The sequence below is a fragment of the Corvus cornix genome, chromosome Z (genome assembly GCF_000738735.6).
Source record: "Corvus cornix cornix isolate S_Up_H32 chromosome Z, ASM73873v5, whole genome shotgun sequence".
In the NCBI taxonomy this organism is placed as follows: domain Eukaryota; kingdom Metazoa; phylum Chordata; class Aves; order Passeriformes; family Corvidae; genus Corvus; species Corvus cornix.
In genome coordinates, this window is record NC_046357.1 from 8,791,081 (window position 1) to 8,803,739 (window position 12,659).

General features: G+C 36.9%; 1 protein-coding gene across 2 annotated transcripts in view; it reads right to left on the bottom strand.

Annotated features, from left to right (window-relative positions):
- PARP8 (poly(ADP-ribose) polymerase family member 8) overlaps nucleotides 1–12,659 on the bottom strand; it is a 132,309-nt gene that overhangs the window by 11,975 nt on the left and 107,675 nt on the right. For both annotated transcript variants that reach the window (XM_039566988.1, XM_039566989.1), the window contains 9 exons: nucleotides 10,413–10,538; nucleotides 8,686–8,751; nucleotides 7,307–7,374; nucleotides 6,957–7,005; nucleotides 6,126–6,238; nucleotides 5,879–5,951; nucleotides 4,885–4,954; nucleotides 2,810–2,886; nucleotides 1,802–1,871 (listed from right to left, as the gene is read on the bottom strand). In XM_039566988.1, the coding sequence (XP_039422922.1) occupies nucleotides 1,802–1,871; nucleotides 2,810–2,886; nucleotides 4,885–4,954; nucleotides 5,879–5,951; nucleotides 6,126–6,238; nucleotides 6,957–7,005; nucleotides 7,307–7,374; nucleotides 8,686–8,751; nucleotides 10,413–10,538 (712 nt within the window). The remainder of the gene's footprint in view (nucleotides 1–1,801; nucleotides 1,872–2,809; nucleotides 2,887–4,884; nucleotides 4,955–5,878; nucleotides 5,952–6,125; nucleotides 6,239–6,956; nucleotides 7,006–7,306; nucleotides 7,375–8,685; nucleotides 8,752–10,412; nucleotides 10,539–12,659) is intronic.

Consider the following 12,659-nt stretch of genomic DNA (forward strand, 5'->3'; position numbering starts at 1 on the left):
ATGTTTTTGTTATTGCTGAGCAGGGCTCACACAGAGCCAAGGCCTTTTCTGATTCTTGTACTGCCACACTCCAAGGAAGTTGGGGATTCATGGGAGGTTGGGAGGAGACACAGCTGGGACAGGTGACCCCAACTGATCAAAGGGACATTCCAGACCATGTGACATCATGCTCAGCACATAAAGTGGGGGAAAGAAGGAGGAAAGGGGATACATTTGGAGTGATGGTGTTTTGTCTTCCCAAGTAACCTCTACACGTGATGGGGCCCTGCTCTCCTGGAGATAGCTGAACACCTGCCTGCCCATGGGAAGCAGTGAATTAATTTCTTTGTTTGCTTTTGCTTTGCCTATTGAACTGTCTTTATTTCAACCCATGAGCTTTCTGGCTTTTACCTTTTCAATTCTCTCCCCAGTCCTGCTGGGGGGGAGTGAGGGAGTGGCTGCGTGGGGCTTGGCTGCTGGCTGGGGTTGAACCATAACAAGTGGTCAAACCCTGGAATAGACTTCCTACAGAGGGGTTGGTGCACCCAACCTGTCAGTGTTTAAAGGACATTTAAACAATACCCTTAATAACATGCCTTAACGTTTGGGCACCCCTGAATAGGTCAGGATTGGACTTAGGTGACAGTTGTAGGTCCCTTAAAACTGAAATAGCCAGGTTTATCTTATCCTAACACTAACATAACTGCATGCATATTCAATTTTGATACCATTTGTTCCATGAATTGAAATTTTTAACAAACATTTTTTGTAATTAATTTTACATAAAATCTTTATTAACCACCTCCCCTAAACGACCTTCTCTACACAGAGAAATGAATATGAAAGCCACAAAATGCATTTACCAAATATTTAAAATTCACCCATATAAAACTGGTAATCCATTAGTAAGTACAAAGAAAGCAACAACATGTATGAAAAAGTCCTTGTGAAAGACATAATTTACATTTAAAAATTCAGGCATTAAAGGCCAAGTAATTGATTTAGTTCCTTATGGAAGTTTTAGAACTAAATTTCTATTTTTCTGTACAGTTCAAATTGCATTTTCATGTTGACTGACAGATCCTTAACCATGTACAGCTGAAAGCTTCTATTTTGAAATAACACATTTTCCACCTTCTGTCTTAATTTTCACTCTTTAAAACAAACAAATGCTCCAAATGAAGGGCAAATTGAGTTTAATATAATTTCCAAGACTAGTTCCTAACTACCGGTGCAATTCTTATTCAAATGTCACAATTTGTTCTCAAAACCTGCTGAGGTTTCACTAGTTATTAAAAGAACAGCCAATTCTTTCAAGAATGACTGTACTCAAGCATTAGATTTTAACTTCCCAAAATTTCTGAAGGAAACAAAAAGAACATACTGGTTGCCAGATGATCAGTATGTTTGTCTGAACAGTAAAAGATTATTTGGAAATTCTATATGAAAGGTGTTTTTTTCTGACCTTTATGTGTTTAAAGCATTTTGCAAGAGCTTGAAAGAAGTCAGTGCTTCAAATAAAGGACATGACCTGGGTTTTCCTGATGGCTTAGGAATATGATCACATTTGAAACACAGATCAGATGAACAGTCACTATGTGTATATGACATTCCATGAAAATTCAGCATGTGCTACAGGTTTTGTTCAAAGAGGGGAAATGTTCTTACTGAAGTAAAAAGGTCAGCTGTTGAGCAGGTACTCCTACACCTGCCAGTAGTTTCTTGCCTAAACAACCAACTAAAGGTCTCACTGATTTGCACCCTGTAATTTGCGCACCCTGTGGCCATGACTAAAACAGTTCCACAAGGGCTTTCAGCTTACCTTCACATAAGGCTATGCATTTTAAGTTACGGCTTTGCAAGAATTGTGACTGCTGTCCTTTCTTCTGTGACTGAGATGTAAAAATGTGAGAAAACAGAATTAGTGCAGTAAAACAAACTGAGTGAAAAAGCAACAAAGGCAATAGCTGCTACTTTCAGTGGCTTATTAATGAACAAAGATAGAGGCAGTCTGTCTCTTATTTCTAAATGTAACAGAATTTATAAAAAAACCCCATTTATATTATTATTATAGGAGGGATTTGAACGCCTTCAAAAAATAGTATCTAAAATTCCTAATTATTACAGAATCAAAAATGTGATCAGAAATATCAGTGTTATCAATAAAAAAATTGGTATCAGAAAAAAAAAAAAGAGAAGAAAGGTGAATTTAGTCACCAATTCCTTGGTCACTATCCTGATATTTTATTGGCCTTCCTACTTCTGAGAACTTCTGCTGGGATACGCCAATCTATCTTCAAAGCCAGATTATTCTGTAATTTTCTATGTGTTAATCATGGAGACAGATGCTAAGATTTCTTTCTTGAAATTTAGCCCTGTGCATAGATGCTGTGTGCTTGCTTTAGATATAGCAGAATTTTAATGGTTCATGAATATCATGAAAAATAAAAAATAACTTGCTGTCAATTAAATGTTGCTCATTTCCCAGGAATAACCACTGTCAATTTATTTTGCATCATTCTTCTAGAAGTCTAAAACTCAGAAGGCAAGGGCTTGCTAAAGGTCATAACGCAACCTGTATTTCATTTTCATTCTCTTCCTAAATTCTTCTACTTGGAAAAGAACAGCACAAGATCTGCAATATGCCCCATAAATTTTTACTAAAGTAGTTGGGCTGTATTTAATATTTGCAGTCTCTGAAGTTGTTGATTTCATTCAGTGCAATAAAACTGGTAACTTGCACAAAGGGAATAATATTACCTCTTTTTCAGCTACTAAGTTCCCACTAATAAAATCCACAAATCTTCCAGAGATGGTTGATGTACCATACCTGTGACGTATTACTGCCCTTACTGCCTGAAGCTGGTTCATCTTTAGCTGACACCTTCTGCTGCTTCTTGTTCATCCCTAGGAATATTAAAATAATGTAAGATACCCTGGCCTATAAATATCATAAAAAGCAGAGTTAAGTACGAGAACGGAAGAGGCAGCACAGTGGGAATCACAGTCCTTTGCATGGCACTCAGAAAGCTAGTTAACTCTGTCACAGAGTATCACAATATAAAATCCTGTAAATTACAGGTACCTCTGCACATATTGCAAAGACATTAGCAAAGTCAAGTTAGCATTAAGTAGGTGCAAAAGCAGATAAACCTGAGCTTAAATGCCACTGCATTCAGATCAGGAATGTTCTTATGTAGTGGCTTAACTGGGTTGTAGGTCAGCATGTCCTGAATCTACTTGACCCTACTCACACTGAAGTAGAAGTCTGATTTACTGTGGGTGGGACAGCAAAAAATCACAAGAGAAAGAACTTTGGATATTCATCTTAGGGACTTTATGGAATTTTATTAAAAGTCTAATTAATTTTTATGAGTAGGCAATTTTAGTTTTAAAAGATACCTTGGTTTGATCCCTTTATCTACATGAAAAATATTAAATTATTTGTCAGTCACATTTGATCCAGTTTCCAGCTGAGAAATTGAAACATCTACGTTTGTGCCCTAGATCTCATTCATATCCCTCATGTTGGTTTATATAAAATTCCTGTGTTGTATGATACTATGGGCTTCCTTGCATTTCCAGCATCCTGTATTTCATAGAATCATGAAATGGTTTGGGTTGGAAGGGACCTTAAAGATCATCTCGTTCGAATCCCACTGCCATGGCTAAAGACACCTTCTGCTAGACCTGGTTGCTCTAAGCCCCATCTAACCTGACGTTGAACACTTCCATTTCTTGGCACTTTGCAAATACAGACTGAATTACGGGGAAGTCTAACTCTTTGAAGGAACAGGATGTGTAGGACTCTTCCATGGTTTTTAATGGCATCAAGGATTACCCATTTCAGTGGAACACAAGTCTCCTTTCTGGAGGAGACAGGATGGAAGGGGCCAAGACAGGCAGAGAGAGGAGCAGTAACACATTGAAGTTGACAAAGCAATACTGTCCAAAAAGACAGCCAATTTGTTACATAATGATACTTCAAACAGCACTTTTAGTGAGTCCTAAGGAGCTTTCATACTCATGTAATCTCTGAAAAGCTAAAAGTGCATCTAGAGATAATTATGTTGAAGTTCCGCAATTAGTAGCTCAAAAGGCTGAGCTCCTAAACCATGACCTAGAAACACTGAGTACCAGAAAGCGTAACTAAAACTCTCAGCATCATCTACATGCACACAAACACAAATTAAACTATATACCTGCACTTTCATATGTGAGGAAGTAGTAAATACCACATACCTAAAGGAGAAAGTCACCATATTTTAAAATCCCTTTAATTTCTCAATATACACATTTATGTGTCTCATTTTTATTATGCTTCTGCTTATGATTTAATTCCTATATGGAAAACTCTGCACAACTCACTTTAGGATTCACTAGTGGGAGAAATTATGTTCTTTCTTGTCCTCAGGCTAAAATAAACACACTGAACTGCACTTTCTATGTAATCCTGACATGGTGATATTTGGGAATACTCTTAAATATACAGGGTTGAACATGTCTGTTGATGAATACTTGTTTTTTCAGATCAGGTCATAAAAGACCATTAATTCATAGGTGAAGTTAGATGGACTTAGGCAGGTATTGACAAAAACCACAAAGTTGGATTTCAGCTGAATCATCAAGACCTGCTCTACTACACATAGCATTCACTATTAGCTAACATTTACTTCAAAAAAGAAGTATAAGAATTCTAAGCACCTTCAACAATATGGACAGTATGTAAAAAGGGAGTTTTCTAATTTATTATTTATATTAAAAAAATATTTTCTCTTTTTTGAATAAATTAAATCACGGTTGACAAAAATAAAACTGAATACAGTGTTTTAAACAGTAAGAAAAGCAGTAGAGTGAGATACACCCCTATATTTCTCCAACTTCAGAGTGATTTATAAGTATCACCTGAGTAACCAAATGATATGCTTGACAATGGACTAAGGTAGATTCCACTTCCAAACATTGCACCATGGAGCTGAAAAAGAGCAGAGTGATTATTTAGCATTAATTTGGTTACCTGGAAAAAATGATAATAATTACAGGAACAGAAATACAGGAACAGAATCTGCCCACTGTACTAATTTATTGCCAGGTAATTAACAGTATTCAAAGAAGTCTTTTAAAAAATCATGCCCATATTTTAGTTATAAAACTAAAATATATGCATATATGTCCTGGAAACTATGTCTAGATTCCCAAACAGAATTTTACTTAAGGTTTATATATAAAATTGTGATTTCCGTTTTTAACTCTAATATTCCTATGGAGGATGCCTACAAAGAGTGCTTCTGTATGTGACCAAATACACCCTGGGATCCTCTTTCAAGGTACATGGACTCAGCTCTGGGGAGAGCTGTCAAAACCACAGTGTTAAAACACTCTGCATTAGAGCTCCCCAGTCACTCTGTAGTGCCTACTTTGCTCTGCAATAGTGGTCTCCTGATGGTTCAGTCTGAGAAGTTTGCAATAAATCCCTTGTGGCCAGCGCACTCATGCTTCCATTCCCAAAGACCAGAGGAGCAGAGAAAGTGCTGCAAACCCCGTTCCTGTAAATCTAGTATGTTTCTGGATCCTTTGACACGGAGACACTTCAGGCCGCTCTAACTTGCACTTCCGACCACTTTTAAGCAGCACCGAGCAAAGCCTCCTGGAGGTGCTGCTCTGCAATGTAGAACTGAGACACTGATTCCAGCAAAGGGATTTTCTAGACGTTTTAGCAGACATATTACTTCATCTTATTTGCATCAGAAAAGTACTTTTTACAGGAAACAAGGTGGTATTTGAAATCATCCATTTTTCCACCTATATGGCTACCATATGAAACCCCTTGAAAACTTGCTGAAGCTAGTATGTAATCAAGCATGTACAGGGTAAGCTAAAGTCTGTTTTGTTTATTTACCTGCAGCCTCGTATTGGAAGCAACAACTAAGCCGTTCCTCAGGATGGAATGCCAATTTTCAATGTGTGAACCACTGAACAAAATAAAAAAGAAAGCGGTAAAATTCACAGTGTAAAATGCAAAATGAGACCAGAAATCCTTTAAAACAGTAGACTCACAGCTTCACAGCTGCAAACCTCAAATGCCAGAATCAAAAAATAGCATGGCATTTCAATAACCTTTGGTTATTATGAATATATGTACTCACTGAAATGCAAAGGTACTCCCGTAGAGATTTTTAGCAGCTCGGAAATTGGATTCTTTGGCTGGTGGACTGCTGAGAAGAAGGAACTGGTGGGGAGTGTGCATAAACTTCAGTTGCTGGAAAATGTAAGAGTGCACATGTGAAGAGAAGTTGATTAATATGAAAGTATTGTATTTCCCTGATGGAAATCCTTAAGGATATCATGCTTTTCCACACAATACATGACTGCGTCTAAATATTACATGAACTAAGTTGAAACTGGTCTCACTTCCACAGTTTCCAGCTGAAATCAAATAGTAAAATGTTTTTCAGTTTACGAAACATATGGAAATTTTTGAAAATAGATTTCAGTTTATGAATGGCTCTAATAATTAAACTGAACAATTTCATCATGGTATTCTGATCAGAGCTGGCTTTGAATTAAGGTTATTCGTAAGGCTGCAGCTTACTACACCCTTAATCAGGATTACTTATAAGTGGATCTCCTCGTACATCGTGTTTGTGTGCACTGCTTTCTGTACAATTCTGTATCTAATATTCTATACGGTAACAAAACAAAATGTGATGTACTTCTCACCTAATCTCAGATGACTACAAGGTAGACACCTGTATTTGAGCTACTCACATCAAATAGGCTTTTTATGAACATTATTCCCTTGACCTATTTTAGATATTCACGATTCTAAAAATTGTGACCTGAAACTTTCTTGACTATTAGAGTCCACACAATCAGTTTGAATGCAGACACCTATGTTTTGCTAGTAAACTCCCACCTAAAATGCTAATATAAGCCATAAAACATCAGAAAATAATAGAGAACCCACAGACACTTACCCTATTCACCGGTAGCTTCACAATATGTGATCTATTACTAGAAATAACCCTAAAACAAGAAACAGACGTATTAGACACGGTAACCAAACTGAACTTCTTAAAAATGTGTTATGAATGTCTACCACAAAGCACCCCGCTGCAGGCCTTTAAACGTATCAGATGGAAGTAGGCACAACCTTAATTAGAAAATGAGATCAGAGGACCCAGATAAGGTCCAGAAACAGTCCAGAACAGCTGCAGTTGAAAATATCAACATTAATTATTAGGGTGACCTTACACCAAATTACACTGGTCAAGTGATTATTCATTACAAATGGTACTTTAATAATTATTATCTCGAATCTTTATACCATTGTAGAAGAGGATGTGCAAGAGGGTCTTGTTTATCCATCTGCTTCTTTATTTCCAAGTAGGGTGCCTAGAAAAGAGTAATTATGTTATTTATAGGTTGAATTTTTATCTTACATTGCCCATGATTTCATCTATTAAAATTAATTCATGGGACTCATTCGTAGGTTTAAATCACAGTTTTACTGATATACGACATAGTAGAGTTATAAATGTCTTTTGACAAAAAGAATTAATATAGCAACAATTTTCCCTGGAGTAAAATAATAAGCATATAATTAGCATCAAAATGACTATATTATAGCAAACATTGGTGATCTCAGGGAGAACAGAAGAAGACAACCATTTTTGTTTGGCTCTTGATTAAGAAATTGGACTGGAACTTCACAAAATTAAGTCTCACAAAGAAACCCAAAATAATCCACTTTGGTATTTTTAACAGTTTCAAGGTATAAATACCATGTCATATTATAATTTCTTTGAAAACCTGTCCTGATTCCAATCACAGTGTGAAGCACCCCTTTAAAAAACTTACTAGTCCAAGAATTATTTTAACATTTAAAAAACCCAAAATAGTAATTACTTTTTATTTTTAAAAGACATGATAAGAAATCACAGAAACACCCAATTTTTTCAATTTTTATAAGATGTTATACAAATTAACAAAAAAATGTGAATTTTAGTTTTCAATTTATTTTATTCCTCTCCATACATTCTTCATTCAAGAATCCCAAAGTATTTTGTGAATACACACAGAACAAGAACTGAAAACTGTTGAGAGGATACATTTATATTGCACTTGGAAAAGCAAGATATATGGAACAGATTTAAACAACCAATTATAACCAGGTGGTTTTTTTGGGAAAGGAGTGTAACAATAACCAGAAATATGACCATCAGATATGCCATGACAAATAATATGAGATTAAATCCAAGAGACCCAACCTTCCAAGTCCCCATCTACACTTAGTTGATTGAGAGTTTTGCTATAATAGAAATAAATATCATGTCATTCTGAATATCATTCAGAACACAGACACAAAATCAATTTCTTCTGCTCTGGAAGTAAAGGTCTTTGGCTTTGGTATTTCCAGAAATACAGCAGTTGGTGATTACCTCATTACAATGTCCCATTCTGCTGTTATTATCTCTTATTTAAACTTCAAAATATCTGAGTTCTACTTCATGACTTTTATTTAACTGCCATTATGGCTACTCTAGGTTTGTTATTTTGAATAAACATTTTAATATTATTAGAGTTATATAGGAAAGAGATGATACTATTGACTATTGACTTCCCAACCTGTCACAGGCAGGCAATATAAACAGCTTTCAAGTTGTAGAAACAGTGATTAAATTAGGTAAGTACTTTTAAATTCACCTGTGTCATCTCTCTGATGGAAGTGATACTGTCCAATGCTTTCATGACTCGGTCATAGTTCTTCTTCTGATGTAACACAAAACACACAAATAAGTTCAAAGAATGTTAGTCTTTGGCTCCACAAAAAACTGTATTCTTTGAGTGTGTATAAAACCAAAGCTACGAGGAATGTTGGGCAAATCAATTCTTTCAAACATTTCCAACCATCAGCTTTATTCCACCTTGTACACCAACTCTCATTCATTGTCCAGGAAAATTCCTTGAAAAAATCCTGTTATGATCTTTTTTCTTTGACTTTCACTGGGATCTCCAAAACACTCCAAAAATCAGCTCATTTTTAAACAAACATTTGTAACTAAACACAGTTATTTGGACAACATGCTCTTGAGATAAATAATGCAGTGCCCCAAATAGATTTTAAATGAAATGAGTATAAACAGATGTGTTTCCTTTGCTAACAGCTCTATAAAACTTCATAGGTGCTTCAGTGGTCCCTCTGCCTGACCCTGATCTTTGCTGACCTACTGCTTGGGAACCACTACCAGACAGGTCCACCTGTCCTGAGTGAACAGGCTTAACAGTCTGTGCTTCATCCACTCCACATGACGTGTCACCCCCAGGAGCTCCGCTTTTCCCCATCTTTAGGTCTTGCCAACACACTACAGAACACCTCAGCCTCTCCTAAGAAAGAACTCCTGGCTAGCTGGTCTTTGTTCAGAAAGAGTGAAATGCATCCCAGTGCAAGACATGCCAAGTTCTCATCTATGCCATGGGGAAATGGCTTAAAGGAGATGGAATATTCACAGCTTGAGGGCTTTCCTGAAAGGCAGCATTGGGAGCCCAAGGAGCAGGCAATGCAAGCACAGTTCTTTACTTCAAAATTGATGCTTGTACAAAACTCAACTGTCAACATCTGGTAAAATTACATATAAGGAAATGACTGCTTGCAGTGAGTAAATGAGATGACGGCAATGACACTTCTGAGAATGAAAAGATGGACTGGAAATCCCCTGGCTAACATGACCTGTATCTCTCAAAGGCCAGCTTTCCTTTTGCGTCCAACGTGCACAATGAGTGAAAAGACACTTAGAATATAAAATTTTGCATCTAGAATTTGTCCCTTAGAAAAGTTTCTTGGCTTTAACATAACCTACAGTTTTGCCATGGTTTAGGGATGGTATTCTCCAATTTAGTGTTCCCATTGAAACCAAGCACTGCTCACTCTCCACTTCCCCTTCCCCCTCCTCCTTCCCCTTTCCCCCTGCTGGGACAGAGAAGAGAATTGGGGGGCACAAAGGTAAAGATCAAGGGTTGAGGTAACAACAATCAGCTGGAAACAGCAATGAAATAAGAAAACCAGCAATAAATAATATCCAACTGCTCCCTCTGCCAAGCAAAAGGGGAACCCTTTTCCCTGGAAGAGACTCCCTTCCCCTTGCTCCCAGCACTGATGTGAGGTATAGAATAATCTCCTGGTCTTAGCCATGCCCAATTCTGGCTACTGTAAAAATTAACCCTGTCCAGGCCAGAACCAGGACAAGTTTATATTCAAGTACCTTTTCAGCGACGATTAATAAAAGCCACAAAGTTTTGAAAACAGTCCTGCTTCTGTTATATTCTAGAGCTGCATCTCGTAATAAAGGAGACTCCTCCATAAGAAGTCTTTGCTTTGGAACCTCATGTATGACTAAAACCAAGCAATGACATAATTAAAGGCAACTACTTACTCTGGGGTTAAAGGCCAGCATCTGAGGATCATTAGGATCAACTACAGAAGGATATGGCTCAAAAATGACAACTTTCCTAGGTGACTCTAATGCAGACCGACACATGGATACTAACAGATCAACCACCTGGTGATAAAGAAAGACATATTCAAAAATTTTATTCAAAATATATACTTTTATATTGTATAATTATACATATTTTTATGTTATACATATAATTATATATATTATATTCCAGTCTGCTTTTTTTTACACATTATAGATACATCATATTTCATTGTTACCTATACTGCCCAAACTGTATTATCCACAGGAGATAGTTTAGGACTAAATTTTTTTCACTGACCTCAACAGGGTTTGGGTTCAGCCATGACATATTATTCCAGGCGCATATAACTAGGACCAGTATCTAGTACTAAAAGTATTATAGTATCAAATTCATTGAAGTTCTGCTTTTTCTTGTGCATGTGTTAATTCCTTTAAAATTTATTCACTAAGGAAATGAGGTTGTGCTGGTTCTGTGTATCTCTGTATAGAGATGCCAGTAAAAATGTTGCTCAAAACCAAAGAATGGTCTGTCAAATTTGTACCACTTTCTGCTCTTCTCGTGAAGACTGTAATCACAGAAACACTTGAAAACATTGCTTCTGCTAAGGCCAGAATACTGCAATGATTTAACAGTCATTTGCACAGCTCACACCAGGGGATCTTCTTTTTCCCATCCTGTTGTACAAAATTACAGCACTTCTTTGAATATCTATGATTTTCATGATTTTTGCACAGGATTGTGCATGTAATGAGCACACAGATACATATTCATGTGTGTGCACATAAGCACATACACCACTTAGACACAGATTCCCATGTAATTGTTTCAAAATACGTAATTCAGAAGTTAAAAATAGAATACAGCAATAACAAACATGAGAGAATGCAGCTTTCTGGCAGCTGTGAAATATAAATCCAGCTCATAATGAAATTCAAAATTGCTACATTAAAAAGTAGCTGCAGATTAGCTCATTTCCCCCTGTTTTTTCTGTGCTTCTGAAAACATTCCTGTGTGAAAATAGACTTTTCCATGAAAGAAAGAAAAAGCTGAGACAAGCTGTAGCTAGTAGATATCCCTGGTTCCTCCCACGACTCCACATGGATCAGATCTCATCTCACAGCTCACACTCTTCTAGAAGATTTTGTACATCTGCCACTGTATCTGATCATTTGGATGGAAAAAAATTATGGTCCTTTAGAGAAGCAGAATGAAAATAAGAACAATGATGAAAGGGAAAAAGAACTGCGCTGTGGTGAGTCATACAGTTGCCGTTTTCCTCCTCTGTTCCTTCATCATGAATGGACAATTTTCTCCATCAGTTTTAATATATTCTGTTAGTTCTAGTTACTAAATATCTCACATATATTGCAAAATGAAATTACTTAAATAATGATCGCTTCCCCATTGGTTCCCTAGTTACTTTCCAGTTTATACTATCTGTATGCGTGATGAATGTTTCAAAATAGGGCATATGGACTAGCATTTACAAAGGAGACCAGCAACCAGATCAGGCAGCAGACCTACCCCTGTGTAAATGTATTGCTGTGAAATTGAGCATTCACCCTGCTTCTGAGAAGCTCTTCTTAGTCTACAGTCACAAAACACTACTAGGGAAGAGCTGTTTGAGTCCCCAGATCTCTTAATGCAGAGACTCAAAGCTGTCTTGCTTTATGATTTGCATGATGGAATACTGCCTTAAAACTGGCACAGTTCTACTCAGAACACAATCCCCAAGCCCTCCTTTAAACAAACGGTTGACTCCCAGATTGTTTCCAACTCTGCTTTTTTTTCACATCTGACTTCCTCTGATTTCACTGTTTTGAGTTGATGCAATGCAAAACAACTTAAACTGCACGGTGAATCTAATAGAAACCTTATAATACAGCCTTGCATACGCATTTCTTGGGGGAAGTGCTGTGGATCTAGCAGATGTCCTTGAAACTGAGTGTGAACTCCTCCTCCTTAATTGGAGGTACAGAAGTAAGGATTAAAACACTTTCATTAGGACAAGACAACATGTGGTGATGACAATTCCTCTTATGACATCAGTCCCTCAGACAGTGCCTCTCACTCTCAAGAGACTTTTCAAATAGTGTGAACTATCAAGAAATCAGACATCTAATTTTCAGGCATTTTGACTACATGACTAATACAAGGCAACTTGAGTTCAGGCTGGAAAGTTTTAGAAAGTACCACCA